Here is a 20,838-nt window from a genome sequence, read left to right as displayed (position 1 = left end):
GGTATTACATGGAATTTTTCATCTCGGGACGAGTCGTCCCGAGATGAAAATGCGATGGACTCAGATGAAGATTTTCAATTGTAGTTGTGTTGCTGGGAGCAATTTACATTATGCAAATAGGCTGTCCTGTCCTATGGGCAGGTGAGAAGGCATCTCTACCTGTTCATTTGGTGAAGTAAAATAAACAACAACAACAAGTACTAGTAGGCTATTTGTATTATTTCTCGTATGCCAGTACGTGTACATGTACAGGTACTGGGACCGGTAGTACAGTCATGCACAGTCTCCAATACCAGTACACTGTATTCTAGTGGTTTCATTCATTCATTGCATTCGAATGAATTCTGCCTGTACTGGCTGTAGTCTTTTTTTGTAGTCAGTGGTTTGCATGGGACCAGTCTAGAGCAGGGAGTCGTATATATACGACTCCCTGCTCTAGAGCTTGTTTTGACTTGGAACCATGAACGGCTACGTGGATGTGTGTGCGTAATGTAGACAGGCTATGAAGACCACTGTACATGAATCTTGTTTTGCCCGTGCCATGAACGGTGATAAAGTGTAAAGCGAACACCCTGATCACTCACGTACACTGTGCCGTACCAAACACTCTACAGTGCGTGTGTGTGTACGTGTGTGTGTGTGTGTCACAGTGTGTTCCAGAACTGTAGAAAAGGAACACGACGGTTCCGCTGTGACAATGATTCTCGGTACCGTCTATAGTGTAGGTTTGACGTTCGTCCGTCCGTGCATGGCTCTTCTACTGTAGCGGAAAAGCGAAGCAAAACAAATGATCAGGGAACCGTGAACCTGTGTTGGTGTTTGGGCTTGGTGGACGCTGACTGGGAGACTATTACCGGTGAAGAACGCAAACAAAATAGAATATCTAATATCATACTAAAATGCATCGCAAGCATAAACATGAAGAAGTTGGATGCTTCCAACCTCTACGTTCAATTCGTACGAAATATATGTACGAACTTGAAAATAAAATATGTGTACATAAAAATATAGAATGTTAGGTAGGAAACTGGCATGCTATGATCAGATGATAACTCTTCAGTTACAGACTATAGTAGTGCAGGTCACACCGAGTGCCGGTAGTTCAAACTAGACCGTGAGGATAGAGCCTAGCCCGGCATGAGTACTTGGAGTAGTCCTGCCTGCCGCTATGCAGGTACAGTACTATGGCTAGGACTTTGTCATTACGTCATTGCTGTTGCTGATGACATCATCAGCTGGTTAGTATCCAGCCTGTCACATAGGTTTTCTCTGTTGCTGGTCGTGGTACTGTGCCGGGTTGGGAACTCGACCATGTTGTTGATGGCTTTGTAGAAACTGCGGCCGGTCTCATAGCTGCTCGCGGAACTGCTCTAGAATACCGCGAAAGGCGCGGACACACTGCAATGGAACACACGTGCACACGCAAATACACACACACACGCCCGCACATGCACGCACACACGGATACAGTCCAGAAGGAGAACTCAAACAGTCAAACACATTCATTATTTTATCACATCTGGCAATACCCGACATGGTATAAAAAGGAAATTTCGGTGATAACTGATAACTGACAAGATACGTGACGAGACTCCAACAATATCGTGTAGTTTGGACTCTTTCCAGCTGCAGCTTCATGATGAAACAAGGTACCGTATCTTCCACAGAGTACAGTAAGACCTGTCAAGGCGACCACTCGGATAAGGCGACCACCTGTCCTGGAAGACCACTGAAACCAGGAGCAAGGGATGCTATTTCCAGTCAAATTAGGCTGGATAAGGAGGCCACCTGGTAACAGAGACCAGGTTTTGAAGGTCCCTTGAGCGGTCGTCTTAGACAGGTTTCAATGTATAAGCCGCACTGGAGTATAAGCCCCCCCCCCATGTTTTGCCACAAAATACAGACATTTACCCTACTTGGCATCGTTATTTCGATCATCGGAGTTTAAGCCGCACGCCCTGGGAGGGGGGATTTGAGCGTTCAAAGTGCAGCTTATACTCTGGAAAATACGGTACATTTACGTTTTGGGCCAGCAATAATGACTTGTCAGCTTTCTGATGATGATCTAAGACCGAAATATTGAGCAGTAACAGAAGCTTTGAGTGAACAGCAGCGCAAATTTATTTGTAGCGATTAGGTCAGGAGTCGACATATTGGTTTTTTTAAGGTGCATTTTTTACACGGTTCGTGTTAGACTCGGCTAGACTGAGTTTTCAGTATCCATAGGAACGCCACCATCCTCTTGGATCAAGGCGCAGATGCAGATGAAGGCACGTGTCATTTTTTTTACAAAGCTGTGGTCAGAGCTGGGGCGTACACTTGACACCATGCATTCATACATAATTTTGCTGCCTGTCAAGTTGGGAGCTTCATGCGTATAGCAACACGACGAAATGAACGTTCTATCATGTATTCTCAGCGGCGCGTATCGGGCACGTACATGCCAGTTACTTTGGTGGCCAGGGTTAGAAAATTAGCACTCCAAGGTGTGACAAGCCCAGAAACACAACTCGAACTGCAGTTTTTTTGTGAAAGCCTGAACACGCGTTTGCGCACGTATGAACTGCATGCGTACCCGTGTACACATGCCAGTTATGAACATAGCTGGAATGTTCTAACCCTGTGACGTCAAGTCTCTCTGTGACGACCTTACCTCTTCCCGCGGCAGACACTTGCCAAACGCTTGGGTGAGTAGCCTGTCTTTCCCTGTGGCCGCTACAAAATCCGACTCTGAAACGCGCCCATCCCTGTCGATATCCTGGAGAGGGAGATGGAGAGGGAGGGAGAGAGACAGACAGACAGAGAGACAGAGAGAGAGAGAGAGAGAGAGAGAGAGAGAGAGAGAGAGAGAGAGAGAGAGAGAGAGAGAGAGAGAGAGAGAGAGAGGCAGAGAGAGAGAGAGAGAGAGAGAGAGAGAGAGAGAGAGAGAGAGAGAGAGAGAGAGAGAGAAAGAGAGAGAGAGAGAGAGAGAGAGAGAGAGAGAGAGAGAGAGAGAGAGAGGCAGAGAGAGAGAGAGAGAGAGAGAGAGAGAGAGAGAGAGAGAGAGAGAGAGAGAGAGAGAGAGAGAGACAGAGAGAGAGAGAGAGAGAGAGAGAGAGAGAGAGAGAGAGAGAGAGAGAGAGAGAAACAGAGAGAGAGAGAGACAGAGAGACGGAGGAGAGAACCCGGAGGAGTAGAGAGATGGAAGAATATTTTGAAACATTTCATGCACATGCATGTACACCGTGTTGCAGCACGCATGTGTGTGTGTGTGTGTGTATGTGTGTGTGTGTGTGTGTGCAGAGCAAGCAGTGCGTACCATTTTCTTATTGGTCATCTCCACAATGTCCTTTATACTCTCATCGCGATCCTCCTCGTTAGCGAGCTGTTGGTAACCATGGCGACAGAGAGAGAGAGAGAACAACAGAAACAGTCAAAATCCTCACACGCATGCACTGAATTGCTCTACATACACAGCATACCGTATTATCTCTAATATAAGCACGGTCCTTTATTTTTTCAATGTACCTCCGCCCCGTGCTTGGAGACTGTTCCATTATTATTTCAACCTCATTTCAGAGGCATATCGCCATGCCAAATTCATCTCAGACACACACATTTTTCAGGGGGTTTTCCCCGGTACTGCATTTTAGAGATAATAGGGTACATGCGTTTTACCAGGTACTGATAGACAGTGTGCTTTTAATTATAATGGAGACTGAGCACTTTATTTTTTTGAATGCCGCCCCAAGGTGTTCTATTATTGGACACTGTGCTTATATTAGAGATACAGTGGAGATCGGACATAACGACAGATTGAGTTTAGCGACACAATTCTGTTGCCCACGTCGTTTAGTAAGTCCTTTGTGAAGATCGGGTTTAGTGACAGATCGAATATAGTGACATTTTGTTCTCTCCCGAAGGAGTGTCGTTATATCCAATCTCCACTGTAATACGGTAATTGCAGGGAAGTCACAAGACCCAGGCCCGGCAGGGAGAGAACACACAGTCATGTGCATCGCACAGGTCACATTGCAGACCACGTAGTAAAGCAATAATTGTACTCGCAGATCATGGGATTTCGGTGCCACCCGCACACGCGTCATTTCTTAAGCATTCAATGTTTGCGTGGTGTTCCCAAATAATTTGCTATGACTCTCTCCCTTGCCGTTGTACATAAGTGGGTCACCGTGGATACGTCAATACAAAAAATTCATAATACTGTATTTCCGGAGTTTAAGCCGCATTTGGAAAACTTGGATGCAGTGAATGGGATTTTTCGGTCTTTGACCACATGCTGGTGAGTTGATATACTCACCTCCCATCGCTTTAGGAGCTACATCTGCGCCTCCGCAGTGTCGATCCTTGAAGGGTGGTGGCGTTGCTACTAGGCTAGTTCCTGCGGATGCGGAAAACTCGGCCTCTAGCCGAGTCTCACGCGAACCGCGAAATTGTTTTGTTTGGAAAATACGGCAAATGCCATTCTTTGAAGCATGTCCTTATCCAGTGTCTTCTTACCTTGACCATACTGTTCTTGAGCAGGTGAAACATTTCTTCTCTGGTTATGAAGCCGTCGTTGTTCAAGTCGTAAATCTGAAATGCCCCTGATCACAATGGCACCATGGGGATGGACGTGCACAGAAGCGAGCGTGCACACACACACATATACACACACACACACACACATACATACACACACACACATACACACACACACACACACACACACACACACACACACACACACACACACACACACACCATCTACCATGTATATGCCCGTTGCAGGAGAAGCACGCAAATCGGCTGAAAATGCACTGGATGTGCACCCACACTCTCATAGCAACGATAGCGGATCTGATTTTTGAATGAAACAGACCAAGACTGTAGCGCCAGATAACTGTCTAATCCACATAACTGGCGAAGTCATGTGAATCGACCACCAATGCACACCTGGTCTACACCACCCGAAGCACATGGGAAAAAGGACGGCCAAGACGGTTAGCTATGCACACCCTATACATGCCATCCCCCCCCCCCCCCACACACACACACACACACCGTGTGCCATGTACCATGTATACCATGCACTGGATGTGCACCCACAGACATTTCTCAAATAGTAACAACAATGGACAAGATCTCATGAAACAGATCAAGAGTAGCGGCAAATAATTCCCCAATCCACACGACTGGCGATGATCCATCTGAATTGACCCCAATGCACGCCTGGTCTACACGTACACCACACGAAGCACATTGGAATAGGACACACACATACACACAGAGCCTGCCCCCCCCCCCCCCCCCGCTAAGACAGCTTCACTCTCCCCCCCCCCCCCCCTGCGTCATCACACCGACACACCATTGCACTTTAAGACGTACCAGGACACGTTTCATTTTATTTTTAGAGACTTACATTTTGCACGCTCATCGCCCTCCGACCTGAGAAAAGTGGACATTCCGTTGACCCACTCCTTTTGACTGATCAGCCCGTCATTGTCCTGGTCAAACATACGGAACACTGCGGCACAACGAAAAGGAGAAACGTGACGGCCCAAGAACATTGTTATAGGGCACTAATCAGACTACAGTCAACTGTGACCACATTTCTACGCCGGACTCAGACGTGTTTGATCGGCGCGTGTACACTTGTCAGTTGAAACACGACTGCACCACCACGGAAATTCATGTTCAGACGTGACTTTGGCCATGGGGAAGAAATGATTAGATGATGTTGAGCTGCGTGCTAAGAGAATAATTTCCAAAAAGGTACACTCGGTGTGGCAAGAGTCACAGGAGTAGCGGCTGCACGCAACGCAGAGACCAAAATTCTAAATGGTCATGCTACGTCACGTGGCAATAACACAGAACAGTGCATTGTGCAAAAGTGTGCATGCAATAATTCCACGTTTACGGACGAGAATTCTGGACCGGGTGAACGTAGCGTGGTCATATTGGCGAGGTCATCGGAAAGCGAGGCTCCAGCGCACCTCAAAGACTACCCTAAGTAGGTGCAGTATTGTTATTGTGTTTCTGTGTGTGTGTGTGTGTGTGTGTGTGTGTGTGTACGCGTATGCGTGCGTGTGTGCGTGCGTGTGTGTGTGTGCGTGCGTGTGTGCGCGTGTGGGGGGGGGGGGGGGGTTGGTGCCTTGGTAGGGGTACATCTTATCAGACTTCCACTGTGCTCACCTATGTGGCCAGTGATGATGTCATAAAATTCAATTTGTCAGCATTGTTCCTTTCAGTGATGATGTCATAAAACTCAACTTGTCAGCAATGTTCCTTGCAGGACATTGTAGCGAAAAATGCACTGATCCCAATGGTGAAGGTCCCAGGTTGATTGCAGCAGGTGTTCCCGATTTTTTACAACTTGAAGTTTTCCCTATTTTTGGTGACATCATGATGACGTCATTAACATACCCAGACTAGGCGTAGCTCCCACGCATGCCATGGTTGCTCACCTCTGTCCATAATGATGTCATCAGTCATCTTGAAGAGGCCGTGCAGCATCTGGCGAAATGCACCGCGGTCAAAGTTGATCTTTGTCGGCGAGCAGTACCAGATCATGAGAAGTAGCAGACGCACCTCATCATGATCAACTACACACGCACGCGCACACATCCACACACACCCACACACCATCCACACCCACCCACCCACACACACACCCACCATCCACACACACACACACACACACACACACACACACACACACACACACACACACACACACACACACACACACACACACACACCATCCACACACACAAACACACACACACACAGCACAGCAATGCACTAGTTAACTTAAAAAGCGAATCCGCCGACTTTACGCTGTATGCACTGCGCCCAGAAGTGATGCCACTGACTTGCGCTGTATGCGCAGTGCCTTTTTGCGGTTCCGCAGACTCACCGCCGTGATATCATTTGCATGGCCTCAAAAAGCCTGGGGACGTGCATGCTTGGAATGCCACTCCTTACAGCATATCTCCAGTCTCAACTGATGCATGATGTACGGTGCAGTGCTCAGCTGAACAAATATTTCGACCTTGCCGGGCAAGTTATTTCACCAAGCACAGCATACAAATGTAATGTATACACAGCGACTCAACTGTGCACAGACTGTACTATATGAGTAGAAACGACCTAGCCGGCTAGGAGGCTGACCCTCCAGTTCTTTGGCACCCAGTACCTGCCAGTGCAGACAGCACTTACAGTTTGTGCCCTTGGCTAGCTTCTCGGCAAGCAGCCGCTGCTGCTTCTTCTCGATGTTGCTGAGCGGTACTAGCGACGTGAAGATGTACGGCACGGAGCTCAGCGTGCGCGGAAGCCTCTTCAGATCCGCCATGCTCTTTATCTCCCTGCTCTGCCCTGACTCCCTCGTGGAGCGGCGTGCACGCGAACTGGTAGATATAGCAACGACTCGCGCGCAATCAGAATCGGGATAGTACAAGGGTCTGCATGTGAAAACAAATTTAAAACACAATTCAAGAATGATTTCCAATGCGAATGTACATGAACTCACAGCGATGTACAGTGCTGGCCAGAAAACTCCAACCTCATGAATAAAGTAGCGCCCCGTTCGAGTGCACAGACCAGAGGGTATGTGTAGTGCTTGGGCTGCGTTGTGCCCCGCACAATTATATTCATGAGATTGGATTTCTTGGGCCAGTACTGTGCAGCGAAATCTGCGTAAGGTATCCGCCCAACAGATCTTCAAAACGAACGGGTCCCTGTGTGCAGGTGGTCACCTAATCCAGTGTTACTTGATTGGAAATATCATCCCCTAGGCCCTGGTCTTAGTTGTGGTGGTCCTCTGGGCCATGGTATGGATGGTCTTGGTCATTTACTGTTGAGAACAGGCAGAGACCATCAACTGATCTGGTCCATGTAGAACCGTAGCATAATGCACCCCTCCGACAACAAGTCCCAACCTTTTCGTAAGTACAACGAGTGTGCAACTCCCGCACACCCTGCTGTCCCGACAGAATTTCAAGTTGACGTCGCTATTACGATGCAACGCTCCTGGCACGAGTGATTTACGATGGTTGTACGGGGTATCAACGCATCACACATGCTAACTTGTACAGGATGAAATGTGGATTTGTCAACCAAAGGTCCGGGAAACGTCTGAGAATAGAGAGGTTTTAAAAGATGCACGTTATTACTGACGTGACGCGAAAGTTCAGCTCGCGTTGTTTGGCTCGCGCGTCGAAAAACAACGCGAGTGACCTGCAGCTCACTTCGAAGTTTAGAGTTTTACGCGAAATCTGACGTGAAATTGCGCGTCACGTCGGAAATAACGTGCATCTTTACCTCTCTAATATATGTACATGTCAACTTGAGATTCTATCAGAACGGCACCCATACAGTGGAGTGTGGAGTTGCACACTCTTGGGGTGTTCTAACTACAGTCGTCCCTCTTTAATCCAGCACTTTATAAACCAGCACCCTCGATGTACATACCCCCCCCCCCCCCCCCCCCCCCCCTGTGTGCTCCCCAACGCATTCACGCTGCACAACTTTTCACTACTTTCACTTTAGTTCATACATGTACATGTACATCCCTCAAAGCGGTGAACCCCTTGATAGGCGACAAGCCTCTGGGTCATCCTAATAAAGATATTATTATTATTATTATTATTTAAATAATCGACGCGGAGACAACAATTTTATAATAGCTATAAAGAGAACAAATTCTGCTGTCATCGCCACACTACAACAAAGTCATGAAGGTTTACCAAAATCGATTTTCTTGTCACAATCATCAGTGGAAAGCCGTGACTGAAGAATAACCATGCCAAATCAATAATTTATCTACATTCAATAATGTGTTACGAGAACAAAACAAAGTGCTAAAAATAGAATGAGGGAAGGTGAGACAATAGAAGTAAAGTGAGAGCTAAGTGCAACAGGGGTGAGGAACTAATTGCAACGCTAGAACTATGTAGTGAGACAAACAATCATGCTGTGCACCTACGAAAACAATCTTAACGCAACTACATGTTTCTTCTGCTTACAAAGATCAGGCTTATGCAAACGAATACAAACAGCCTCAAGTACTTTCAACTGACTAGCGTACCGTGCACGACAAAGAACAGAAAAACTAAAATCATCATACACCTGCAGACACTTAGGGTGAGACAACAGATGAAGAAAAACGGCAGACTTCTTACGATCACAATTACCATCCGATTCCTCGTCTCCACCAACCGCAACCTCGTCCCCCGTCTCATCTTCCAACTCATCCTCAGTGTCGTCCTCCGTGTCATTCTCCTCATCACCACCGATCGGTCCCAGGCTCGCTTCACGTTGCTGAACCTCTGTTCGTTGACTCCTCCCTTGATCTTGACGGTAACCTGTTACCATTGCTGTTGTTGTCATTGCCGTTGTTCCTGTTGTTGCTAAATCTTCTGTTCCCAGTGTCTTCACCGGTGCTCGACATCCAGTACTGTAATAATTCATTGAATAATTAGCCGTTGATCGTCTAGGTCTTTGAATGTTGATCGTATTGTTTTCTCTGTTGAATTCCGTTTCCCTCAGCCTTCTTTCTTCTTGTTCATGTTCAGTGCTCACCTCATCCATATTTGCCCGTTCCAGCGACACCACAGACTCAGCCCCAGCACTGCCGATGGCAGATGCAGGTGGCGGTTCTGGGGGAGGCAACGGCAACGATGGCGATGGGGGCATCACCATGATCACCTCGCCGCAGCGTCTACTTTGGTCTTGAGCTGGATGTTGTTGTGGTGTACTTTCTTGTGTTGTTATGGTGCATTGTGTTATAACGTTAGTGACAATGTGCACATTATCCATCTCCACGGCTCTCGATACGGGTAATGGAGGCACTATTGCCGTCGACGGCAATTGTGCTAACGATGGCTCTGATCGAGGGTTCTTAGGTGGCCTGCCGCGTTAAACATGTAGTTGCGTTAAGATTGTTTTCGTAGGTGCACAGCATGATTGTTTGTCTCACTACATAGTTCTAGCGTTGCAATTAGTTCCTCACCCCTGTTGCACTTAGCTCTCACTTTACTTCTATTGTCTCACCTTCCCTCATTCTATTTTTAGCACTTTGTTTTGTTCTCGTAACACATTATTGAATGTAGATAAATTATTGATTTGGCATGGTTATTCTTCAGTCACGGCTTTCCACTGATGATTGTGACAAGAAAATCGATTTTGGTAAACCTTCATGACTTTGTTGTAGTGTGGCGATGACAGCAGAATTTGTTCTCTTTATAGCTATTATAAAATTATTATTATTATTATTATTTTAAAACGAAGGTAAGTTATGGGTCGCAAATATCCACGCAAACACACATCCAGTCATAATAAGGCACTTGTCATAAGTATCCGAACGTTTTCGGTCCCTTCTCATCAAGGATTATACAGGGAATGGCTCAAGCTGGAAAGACTAAAACTTATATAGCGTAAAGATAATTAGATAACAACACTCGTGACAAGGTGGAAAATTATCAAGTTTAGCACGACACAAAACTCGAAGGAAAATAATAATAGTGACAACAACATAGTGAGCAAATTAAGTTACATTGTTACCACCTCGACGAAGAGTAACACCAAACAATTGTAGCGACAACACATTTTCTTTCTGTACGCAAAGTTCAGGATCTAACTTACGGATATACAAAGCTTCTAACACAGCCACATGTAACGCACATCTACCACGTGACAATATTGAGAAAACATTATCACTGTACAACTCACGACAATTGGTACGGGCTGACAGATGTTGCTTGATTGACGAAGTGCGATTCTTAGCTCCATTGGGTGTTGTCTCCTCCAATGTCCCGTCATCTCGCCTCTTCGTGGCATCACCACTATCTGTCTCTTCGCGTTTCCGCGGCCTTCCGTCGAGGTGGTAACAATGTAACTTAATTTGCTCACTATGTTGTTGTCACTATTATTATTTTCCTTCGAGTTTTGTGTCGTGCTAAACTTGATAATTTTCCACCTTGTCACGAGTGTTGTTATCTAATTATCTTTACGCTATATAAGTTTTAGTCTTTCCAGCTTGAGCCATTCCCTGTATAATCCTTGATGAGAAGGGACCGAAAACGTTCGGATACTTATGACAAGTGCCTTATTATGACTGGATGTGTGTTTGCGTGGATATTTGCGACCCATAACTTACCTTCGTTTTAAAGTATTATCCGCCTCCGACCTCTTTTAAAAAATTATTATTATTATTATTATAAACCAGCACAATTGTCAGTAGCCAAAATGTCCTTTTCATGCATATTGCAGCAGTAAATCCTATTTGTTAATCCAGCACCCTCCTTAATCCAGCAAATTTTCCGTGGCACAAATGGTGCCGGATTATAGAGGGGCCACTGTACATGTACACTGTTGATATAGTGCATGGTCCTAAAACCAGTACGCTACATCCCGTATACGGTTCTACAGCGGAATTCACTCAGTACCGATACCGTAATGTCGTGTTTTAAAGCCGGGCGTATTCTGTAGAAGCCGATGTCAGGGCTAGCCTTCCATTCACATCAGGCGTCTATTCAAACCAGGGTTTTCTATGTGCGTCCACAGTAAAACCAGCCTAGGCTTACCGTAAAGTCGCGGATAAAAGCCGGGCTTATAACCACATAAGCCGCTTTCTGCATCAGGCTTCAATGCAAACCAGGCTTGTATGCAAACCATGCTTATATTATGCACCACTGATATTTTCGCCAGGCTTGTATGCACATCGGCCGATCCAGGCTTCTACGCGCAACACGCGTAGATCTACCACTGACTACCGGTATGGCGGCAGTTTTAACTATGCACTGTACATCAAGGTACATAGCGCATGCACTCTTGACCTACCCGATCCGCGCTTGCATAGAAGCCAGGCTTCTACGCGCGACAGGCTTATATGCATTGACCCGTTTGATTTTCAGGCTTCTATCCGCGATGTGCTTGTATGCAAACCCGGCTTTTATCCGCGACTTTACGGTATGTGCCGACAGTGTATCTTGAAAATCAGGCTTGCATTCAAAACAGGCTTCTATATGAGATAGGCTTTACAAGACACCGCGGTACTCTGATACTGTATAAGCAGAAATATTCGTCTGGAGTTTAATTTCGTCTTTTTCGTCCAAGGAGGTTTTGGACTAAATTAAATGTAGGACTAATGTCGATTTGCCCAGCTTTTCTATACACTCTTATGATCCATGGACGAAATTTTCAACCGGACGAACTCCTTTTCTTTGGAGTTGGACGAAATTATTGACTGACGAAATTTTCTGCCTCTACAGTAAGACGTAATCTTGCTAAGCCGGCGCTGGCGCTGTGTTTACAAGAGGCGTTTCAACCCGGGGCGAGCTTCAACCCGCCATGAACACAGGTCGACTGGAGCGTTTACGTGTCGCATTTATCCGAGTTACACTGCACACGTGTGTTATGTCTAAAGTACTGTCTTTATACTCGGAACAGTTTCACCGTGATAGCCATACAACTGTACATCCCCATAGGCCATAGCACTCACCAAGCGGTCTCTGGGCTAGTTTCAGTGAGTGGAGACCGCTTGGAGAGTGATGTGGATATGGATTATTGAGTACATTACCCCCAGTGCAGTACTCTTATACGATGCAAAGGATGGCCACAGACTGTGGAGTCTGCACATGTGGAGAAATGTTTCACCCGTGAATAATACTATTATTGTAGACTGAAGTGATTGCGTGAAGCGCTGGTTCGCGCTGCCGTCTGCTTACCTATTCTTAGCTCACGACAGGGAAACAGCCACGGAACTCCTAACCAAAAATAGAAACTGGATAGCTGCCGCGACACTCCGACAGGGCCTGGAACCGTCTTCTGCAAATGCGTGGTAGACGTCCAGCACAGCTAGCGATGTTTCAGCGAATATCGACGGAGGATCTATGGCGCCCTGATTATTATAATACAACACGAGCCGGCAGTCTTTCACACTGGTTGCAGGGAATCCAAGTCTTGACTGATGAGCCACAAACAATCATGCTCGGGAAATGCACGACCTGATCCGGACACATGACACCATGGATAATGTGCCTCCTCCCTGGTTTACAACTCCTCCGAGTATGATCAGGACTAGCTGTCGCTATCGTGTGGACGAGCTCGATCGAACAGTTTCAAAACTTCTCGCGCTGGAGTGAGACGGTGACAGTCTAGTCTGGCATGGTTCCCATAGCGTAACCATGACACGAACAGGATTCATGGCATCAAAATTATTGTCATGGTTTTCATCAGGGAGTTGTAAAATACCCCTCCCTGGTTTTCATGGACTCTAGTCTTGCTGCCATGTGTCAAGGTCAGGGCCAGGGCCATTTCTTTATCCACATACCAAACATGCATGAAACATAACAGAAAAAGTACCAGATTCTGCTCAGTCTGCCGAAATAATTTAAAATTATCCCCCAAGACTAGGGCGCGTTTGGTTGGGACTGCACCTGTTCTGGGTCGGCCAGAACATGTTCTGCTTGCTCCGGCCTCGGTTGCTCCGGCCTCGAGGCCGGAGCAGACCGAGCAGTTTCACTTTTTCACAGTGAATTGAACTGAAACCTGGCGGGAACATCGATTTTGGTCCCAAATGATCACGCGTGCATACGCTTTCGGGTTGGACTCGTCGTACCGTACACAGTGACCATGGTGACGCATACACATTTTGAAGAATGCACCAAGTTTGGCATATTTTTTTCACAAAGATGTGCTCTGTTTCTGGAGTACCGTTTGGTTGGCATGAGGCTGCTCCATGTGCACCAGCTAGCTGTACCGATCCTGTTCTAGTTTGTACCAACCAAACACAACCCTACTGTAGTGCGTAGACAAATTACAAACCAGCTCTGAAAGGTCGAGCAAGCGAGAACCTGTGCTTACTAGTTACTACTTGAAGTACACATGTTGTGGTGTTTTGTTTTTGCTTTTCTTAACTTTAAAAAAAAGTAAATGAGGTCTGAATTCAGCAGGGAGTCGTCAAATATTTGACGACTCCCTGCTGAATTCCTTCTTTCAGTAAATGAGGTCACAGGATAAACACAATGGCACATGGAATTAGGGTATGCGCCTGTAAGTTGGAACCGTGCGGCTAAACGCCAAGATTCCGGTTAGCCGATCAGCTGAACACTCTAACCGTTTCAGCCCTAGTTCAAATATTGACTAGCGAAAGAGTGAAAGAGAGAGAAGATGAAACGCAGTTGAGGTTAAAACAGTTTGGTTGAGCGTTAGGATTCCGGTTAGCCGATCAATTAGAAACCATAACCGTTTCAGCCCTATGTCTAATGTTGACGAGTAAAAGAGTGAAAGAGAAAGGCACAGGAATTGCGGTAGACTAGCAGTTCGCCAAAGCTAAAACGAACACACGCTGGTTCGCATTCGTGCAATTTCGTGGCCCCCTATGTTGCACGGGCCACGAGTACTAATCCGGTGTGGACGTGTGAGTTACACGCCCCACGGAGAATCCATAAATACAAATACAACCAAGAGCCTAGAAGGCGCCACACTGTGCCAGGGCGATGAGATCGAGCTGCGGCGGGCAGTTGGGACGCTGCTTGGTGACGGACACAACCACATGGTCAACGTGGTATGTCTTGGGCAGGAGAACGATGCGCTTGTGCCCAAGCCACTTGCCCGGAACCATATGCAGCAGGTCACCGCCGGAGTAGACTTGCGTCATGTACTCCAGAACGCACTCGCCTCCCGTCTGATTCTCCATCAGCACGACGCGGTCGGCGGCCACGGCCGCGCCCGCCTTGAGCGTGAACGTCGCGTTGCCGATCGGCGTCGGCTTGACGACGTGCGCAGCGTAATGGCTGACGTTGCTAGGGTAACACATGGAGATGAAGTCGCCGAGAGCGCGGTACGTTTCAGGTAGTGAACGGTGCCGGTGGTGTCAGGCGCAAGGTTCAGCATGAGGTTGCAGTTGTTACCCACCGTGTCGTGGTACACGCTCTTCATCTCCTCCAGGGAGCGAGAGCCGGCGTCCTTGTTGAAGAACCAATTGTCATGGTTCTGCATGGTGGTGTCGCACTCCGCTGGATACCTGTGAGAGAGAGGGAGAGAGAGAGAGAGAGAGAGAGAGAGAGAGAGAGAGAGAGAGAGAGAGAGAGAGAGAGAGAGTGAGAGAGAGAAACAGAGAGAGAGAGAGAGAAACAGAGAGAGAGAGAGAGAGAGAGAGAGAGAGAGAGAGAGAGAGAGAGAGAGAGAGAGAGAGAGAGAGAGAGAGAGGAGAGAGAGAGAGAGAGAGAGAGAGAGAGAGAGAGAGAGAGAGAGAGAGAGAGAGAGAGAGAGAGAGAGAGAGAGAGAGAGAGAGAGAGAGAGAGAGAGAGAAGAGAGAGAGAGAGAGAGAGAGAGAGAGAGAGAGAGAGAGAGAGAGAGAGAGAGACAGAAGATAGAGATAGAGAGAGAGAGAGAGAGAGAGAGAGAGAGAGAGAGAGAGAGAGAGAAAGTTACCATTTATACAGACAAGGAAGTATAATTAATGCGGACAGAGACCTCTACATGGTTCAGACTATTTCCTGCATTAGGCTGCATGCAAGGCTACATGTGTATTGGGTGTACCACGTTCGGTGTTGCGAGAGTGTGGCAAGTGCATTGTTTTAGGTTGTCAGTAAAATACTCGTACTCGCTCGGTTTTCAAAGAGTAGAGGAGACGGTTTCAAATAGGACATAGGTTGCAAACCGGAACGGTCTAAATATTCACTTCCCAGGGATCGATTTACTTTGATTTTTTGCATAGCAGTCACTGCTACACAGTTTTACAATTGACTAGCAACTCGCAGTATTGATTAGCAGTTTTCCTTCATCAAAAGTTTACATGTATAGCTGTACAATAGCAGGATTTCGTAAAGAAGAGAACAATAGCTGCAGTTGCTATTTGCTTTTCCAAGCGAATGTTCGACCTGAATATTTACGTTAGAGTTTTCGCTTGGGCACGTTACATGTTCAGCGTCCATCCGACTTCGAGTTCTTCACAACACAATGTCCTTCAACAGGGCAGTTCCACTGATTCCTTCGACAAAGAAACCTCAGGAAAGCGCTCAAACGACTGTGACATTTCGTGCAAAGCGCATCGAATTTCGCTTTTCTCCTTTTCTTCATCGAAACGAATCGACATTCCTGGCGCGTCCAGTTCTTTGTCCCTCTTCTGGACAGTGAATCACTGATCAGATTCACTGACATGTTGGCTACATGAGACTAAGAACCATCTACTTCAACTGTGCCTTGTCGAACAGAAACAAACTGAGCTTGACAGTGAAAGAAGAAAGGAGAACATCAGGAAAAGTCACCGCCGTGTACAAAACGTCAGAAGACTGCAGTCATGTACGACCCGTGCTAGTGCAGTGTAGGTCTACGTGTCCAAAATCGAAAGAGCGCGATCCGCGACCCGCGCGCGGACTGAGCAGGACAGGCCAGTTGGTTGGAGTAGTAAAATACTACTCCCTAGTCAGCAGTGTGTACAACAGTCGCATGTAGACTGCACACAACTAGTCGTTGTAGTGCATCGCAGTTTTGGGCGATACAAAAAACGAAAAGCGAATCGCAGCCAGTGAATTTTGATTCGCAAACTGCGATGCGAACCCGGATAAATCGATCCCTGCTTTCTCTCTTGGTATTTGATTAGAAAACGTATGTCACAGTGAGACTACGATGTGTTTTACTCAGCGCCAAAATTCCATGGCTCTGCGATGACCAGAAGCGCCATACCAAGCATTTGAGTTTTCGAAGTGTTGCTTCCCACTGCGACTTGAGTTTTACGTCTTTTGAAAAATCAACTTCTTGTCGCAGGTAAACAGCGGCTCGCCTCTCACCAATAAAGAACCGTATACCAATGAAAGCTAAGGGAAGCACACACGAGGCTTATTGGTGCTCTGTACTGGCCGTCGTGGAGCCATAGCAATTACCTAATTTCAGACCCCGAGTGAATTTGACGGGCACTCTAAAACCTGTCCGGTTTGGAGCCACCTCTGTAAACACCAAAAATTGAGGGCAACTTGGAGGCAACGGGCCAACACAAAGGAGGGGCTCAGATCGATCGACTCTGGCCTCAGAGCAAACTTCAACATGCCAGCTTCCTTCCACAAACATATTTCGAGTGAACAATCCACACTGATGATCGGATTGGGTCTACACAATTTTGCTGTCAACCCGTTCCGGTATCGAACCGTCGCCTCTACTCGAGTCCCCAGTTTAGGCACTCGTTTCACATGCACCCACTCACCCCCCCCCCCCCCCCCCCTCCCCCACACACACAGAGAAGAGAAGCAGCAGCGCAATGCTTACCAGTAGTCGCCGTCGACGCTGGGACCACCGGCCGCGTCAGAAGTTGACCACATATCCCGGGTAGGGTGGCCACTCTCCGTGCCCACCCATCTCACCGCGTTCGGTGTCAAGCCAAATCCTGCAAACACAGAGACGATCCGAGACACAGGTGGAACAACACAGGATCAAATACAGCAGTGTCGGAACGCCCACAGCAAGAGATGAACGTTGGACATCTGCCAACCTTTGCAAACCTGAGATCACGTCAATCACATACCTAGGTATGAAAATATACAAATGTAGCTGTGAGGCATATGACAAAATGCACTTTGGGGTGCTTATTAACACCCTCGATATCGGGATGGTTCTGGCCCAGTCGAGACGGTTGGCAGGGTAAGGTGTTGGATTTTAACCAGCAGTACGTACTGTAAAAGCCATTATTCTAACGAGGCGCATGTAATATAACGATTTCCCAAAATTGACTGGTTTACGTGTACCGAAAGTAACGATTCTCACTCATTGTCAACGCTCAATAGGACAGTATATGTATCGATTTCTATTTTAATGACAGATTTCTCCTCGTTAACTTGTTAGGATTAGCACTTCGTTATATATGTGGCTTTTACAGTATTTTCAACTTCTGCTACTGTAAAACCGGAAAGTCTAACGAGTCACAAAGTCTAACGTTTTAACGACCAATTATTTTTCGTTATTTGAAAAATCGTTATCGCTAGATGTCTGTTTAAAGATGTGCATACAGATGGGTGGCCAGTTAGCCATCGTTAAACTTTCTGCACGTTATCATGCCACAATTACAAAAAACGCTACACTTTTTGGTCGTTAAACTTTCCGGTTTTACAGCAAGTCATTTTTTCTTCAGACTTTCCCCTTTTTTCTGGAAAAAAAATTGTTGAATGGTCTCTGCTGGGATGACAGCTACACCATAGCTCAGTGGTTAGAGCATCGCTGGCCTCAAGCGAAGGTCCCAGGTTTGAGTCCTGGTGGTGACAATCAATTTTTTCTTGAGACTTTCCCATTTCCATTCCCTCAACTAGTAAATATTTTTCCTTTTTCCTCTTTAAAAAAAAAAAGCCACTAGACGTGAGACATACACTTTTTTATCCTAATAAATGCAAGTTCTAAGTCAAGAAATTTTAATTTTTGAGTTTGAATTTGCATTTTCATCTCCAAGAGACCCGAAGAGACCAGAATGTACAGTTGCGGCCAAAGAAATTCGACCCAGGAGGCAAAAAGTAATGCCGCGTTTTCATTTCAAGTACATCAAACCCGTTCCAAAAACTCATCCGAGGCGCGTATGCGCCTTGGCGCTGCTTTCGGCATGTGGGTCGGATTTCTTTGGCCCCGACTGTACATTCACAGTGGACCACCAAAATTAGTGAGGTTCTGCCCTACCAAGAGTACGTACCCCCCACCCCCCCCCCCCCCCCCCCCAACAGTGTGCAACTTCCTCATACCCTGCTGTCCTCACAGGATTTCAAGTTGACGTCATTTTTATAATGCAATGACGCTTTGCACCAGTGATCTTCGACATTTGTACTGGCTGCCAACGCAGCACAAGTTTGTACTGGATCAAATGGGACTTTGATCCACCACAGGTTCAGCATACGTCTGATAATACGTGTACAGTGCTGCACAGTGCGCACTGCATCATAAAAATGATGCCAACTTGAAATTCTATCGGTACAGCACCCATTCTCGAGTTTCACATTCTTGGTGGGCTATGTACTCTTGCCTATACGTGAAACGTAGAGAAATCACGTAGAGAACAGGTGCCTGGGTTAGAGTCTACGGCTTTGCGTGTTTTGGGTCCAGGTTTCTACACGTCGATGGGGTTCTCTACGGAGCTCTTCACGTAGAGAAAATCTCATCAAACTTGCAAACGCCTACAACATTTTCCCCAAAAGTGAAACCAAAATAATTTGACATTCTAAATTTGTTGCCTTTTCTGAAGCCACTTCTATTCTTTTGAAATTGTGATCACGATCAAACTTGAACAGTTCGGTTTGTTTCTTTGAAACGACTTATTCCAAACCAGGCATCAAGATCACCAAACTGGAACCGCTGCCGTGGCTACTCGTCACCATGGTGACCACCATTTCGCAGGGCTTCTTAGGGGCTGTCCGGGGTTACCGATTGTTTTTGCGAAACGAAAAGTTTTAGTATTTTCAACCCCCACCCACCCACCCACCCTTTCTGCAGGTAAAACGCAGTCCAACAAAATCTTGATTTCAATCTTCGGCACCAAGAAGTAACTGGGCAATCTCCACGTACATTCAATAATTATTTTCAAAACAAAACTCCTAACCCCCCCCCCCACGAAAGCATTTCGTTTTGAAAATACAATTGGTAACCTTGTAGTACGTTAACCCCTTGTCGGGTGTACGTCTATTTCTGCCCCGTCCGAAGATTACAATACTTCCAATCCAATAACTTTGTAGCGTCGATGTACGAATGAGACGTTGCGGTGCTAACCGAAGAAAAGTCCGATTGCATGTGTGCATCATCACGCGCCCAGCCATCTCCATCTCCACCACGAGACGGGGTACACGCACTGCTTGTGCTTGTCGCTTCTTCTGCGAGTTCCATTGCAAATTGCAAAGCAAAGTAGAATCGGAAAGCAGAAGCCTTCAAAGTGTTCACACCTTCCCGTAGCCTTGACAAACTCTCTACGGCGATGGCTGAGTACGTTGATGTTCTCGTTCACCTCTCCGAGGCAGAAGCTCAACGAGAGGCTGACGCCGACCTAGACTTCCTTGATTTCTTGTTGGGAGAATTGAGGGAGGAAGCGGGCGATGACGATACGCATATGCCTGAGTTGCTTGCTTTCGACCAAGATGATGATAAGAGGACACTGCTGGAATGGAAGGAGACATTTCTGTAATGCATTTTGACTCGCGAGATACAAGTTCAAGGGATCAGACGGACTGTGTCCAGTCTTGAGACGACTCTCCTATCCACGCCGCCGGAAAGACTCTGGGGAGACATTCGGACGGAGGAGAACCGCACCGAGTGAGGTGCTCAACACGACTTGCAAGTTTCTGTAGAGCACGTGTAGTGATCTTCTGCTGCACGCCGTCGACCATCATCCATGGCTTTCCGCAGGAGGACAAGGTTACTCCACCCCGATACAAGTTGTTCAAGGGATCTTGATTTCTTGTTGGGAGAATTGAGGGAGGAAGCGGGCGATGACGATACGGACATGCCTGGGTTGCTTGCTTTCGACCAAGATGATGATAAGAGGACACTGCTGGAATGGAAGGAGACATTTCTGTAATGCATTTTTGACTCGCGAGATACAAGTTCAAGGGATCAGACAGACTGTGTCCAGTCTTGAGACGACTCTCCTATCCACGCCGCCGGAAAGACTCGGGGGAGACATTCGGACGGAGAAGAACCGCACCGAGTGAGGTGCTCAACACGACTTGCCAGTTTCTGCAGAGCACGTGTCGTGATCTTCTGCTGCGTGCCGTAGACCATGTACGGCTTTCCCCCACGAGGACAAGGTTACTCCACCACGATACAAGTTCAAGGGATCAGAAGGACTTTGTCCGGTCTCGAGACGACTCTCCCATCCATGACGAAAGGTCTTTGCTC

The 20,838-nt window shown here is 46.9% G+C and overlaps 2 protein-coding genes across 2 annotated transcripts in view; both read right to left on the bottom strand.

Moving 5' to 3' along the window:
* Nucleotides 1-774: 774 nt before the first annotated feature.
* On the bottom strand, nt 775-13,026 carry LOC135821135 (calaxin-like). Its single transcript, XM_065334201.1, has 8 exons — nt 12,705-13,026; nt 7,198-7,439; nt 6,444-6,581; nt 5,399-5,503; nt 4,498-4,583; nt 3,299-3,364; nt 2,654-2,758; nt 775-1,398 (listed from the first exon to the last, which is right to left on the bottom strand). Exons 2-8 carry the CDS (start codon nt 7,328-7,330, stop codon nt 1,348-1,350), a joined length of 684 nt encoding a protein of 227 aa, XP_065190273.1. The 5' UTR covers nt 7,331-7,439; nt 12,705-13,026; the 3' UTR covers nt 775-1,347.
* Nucleotides 13,027-13,995: 969 nt separating this feature from the next.
* LOC135821133 (uncharacterized) overlaps nt 13,996-20,838 on the bottom strand; it is a 17,711-nt gene continuing 10,868 nt past the window's right edge. The window contains exons 6-7 of the mRNA XM_065334200.1: nt 17,245-17,362; nt 13,996-15,004 (exon numbers count right to left, since the gene is read on the bottom strand). Coding sequence (XP_065190272.1) covers nt 14,677-15,004; nt 17,245-17,362 — 446 coding nt within the window. The 3' untranslated portion in view covers nt 13,996-14,676. The remainder of the gene's footprint in view (nt 15,005-17,244; nt 17,363-20,838) is intronic.

Source organism: Sycon ciliatum, chromosome 7, assembly GCF_964019385.1.
Source record: "Sycon ciliatum chromosome 7, ocSycCili1.1, whole genome shotgun sequence".
Lineage (NCBI taxonomy): Eukaryota > Metazoa > Porifera > Calcarea > Leucosolenida > Sycettidae > Sycon > Sycon ciliatum.
This window is presented reverse-complemented; position numbering and strand designations above follow the sequence as displayed.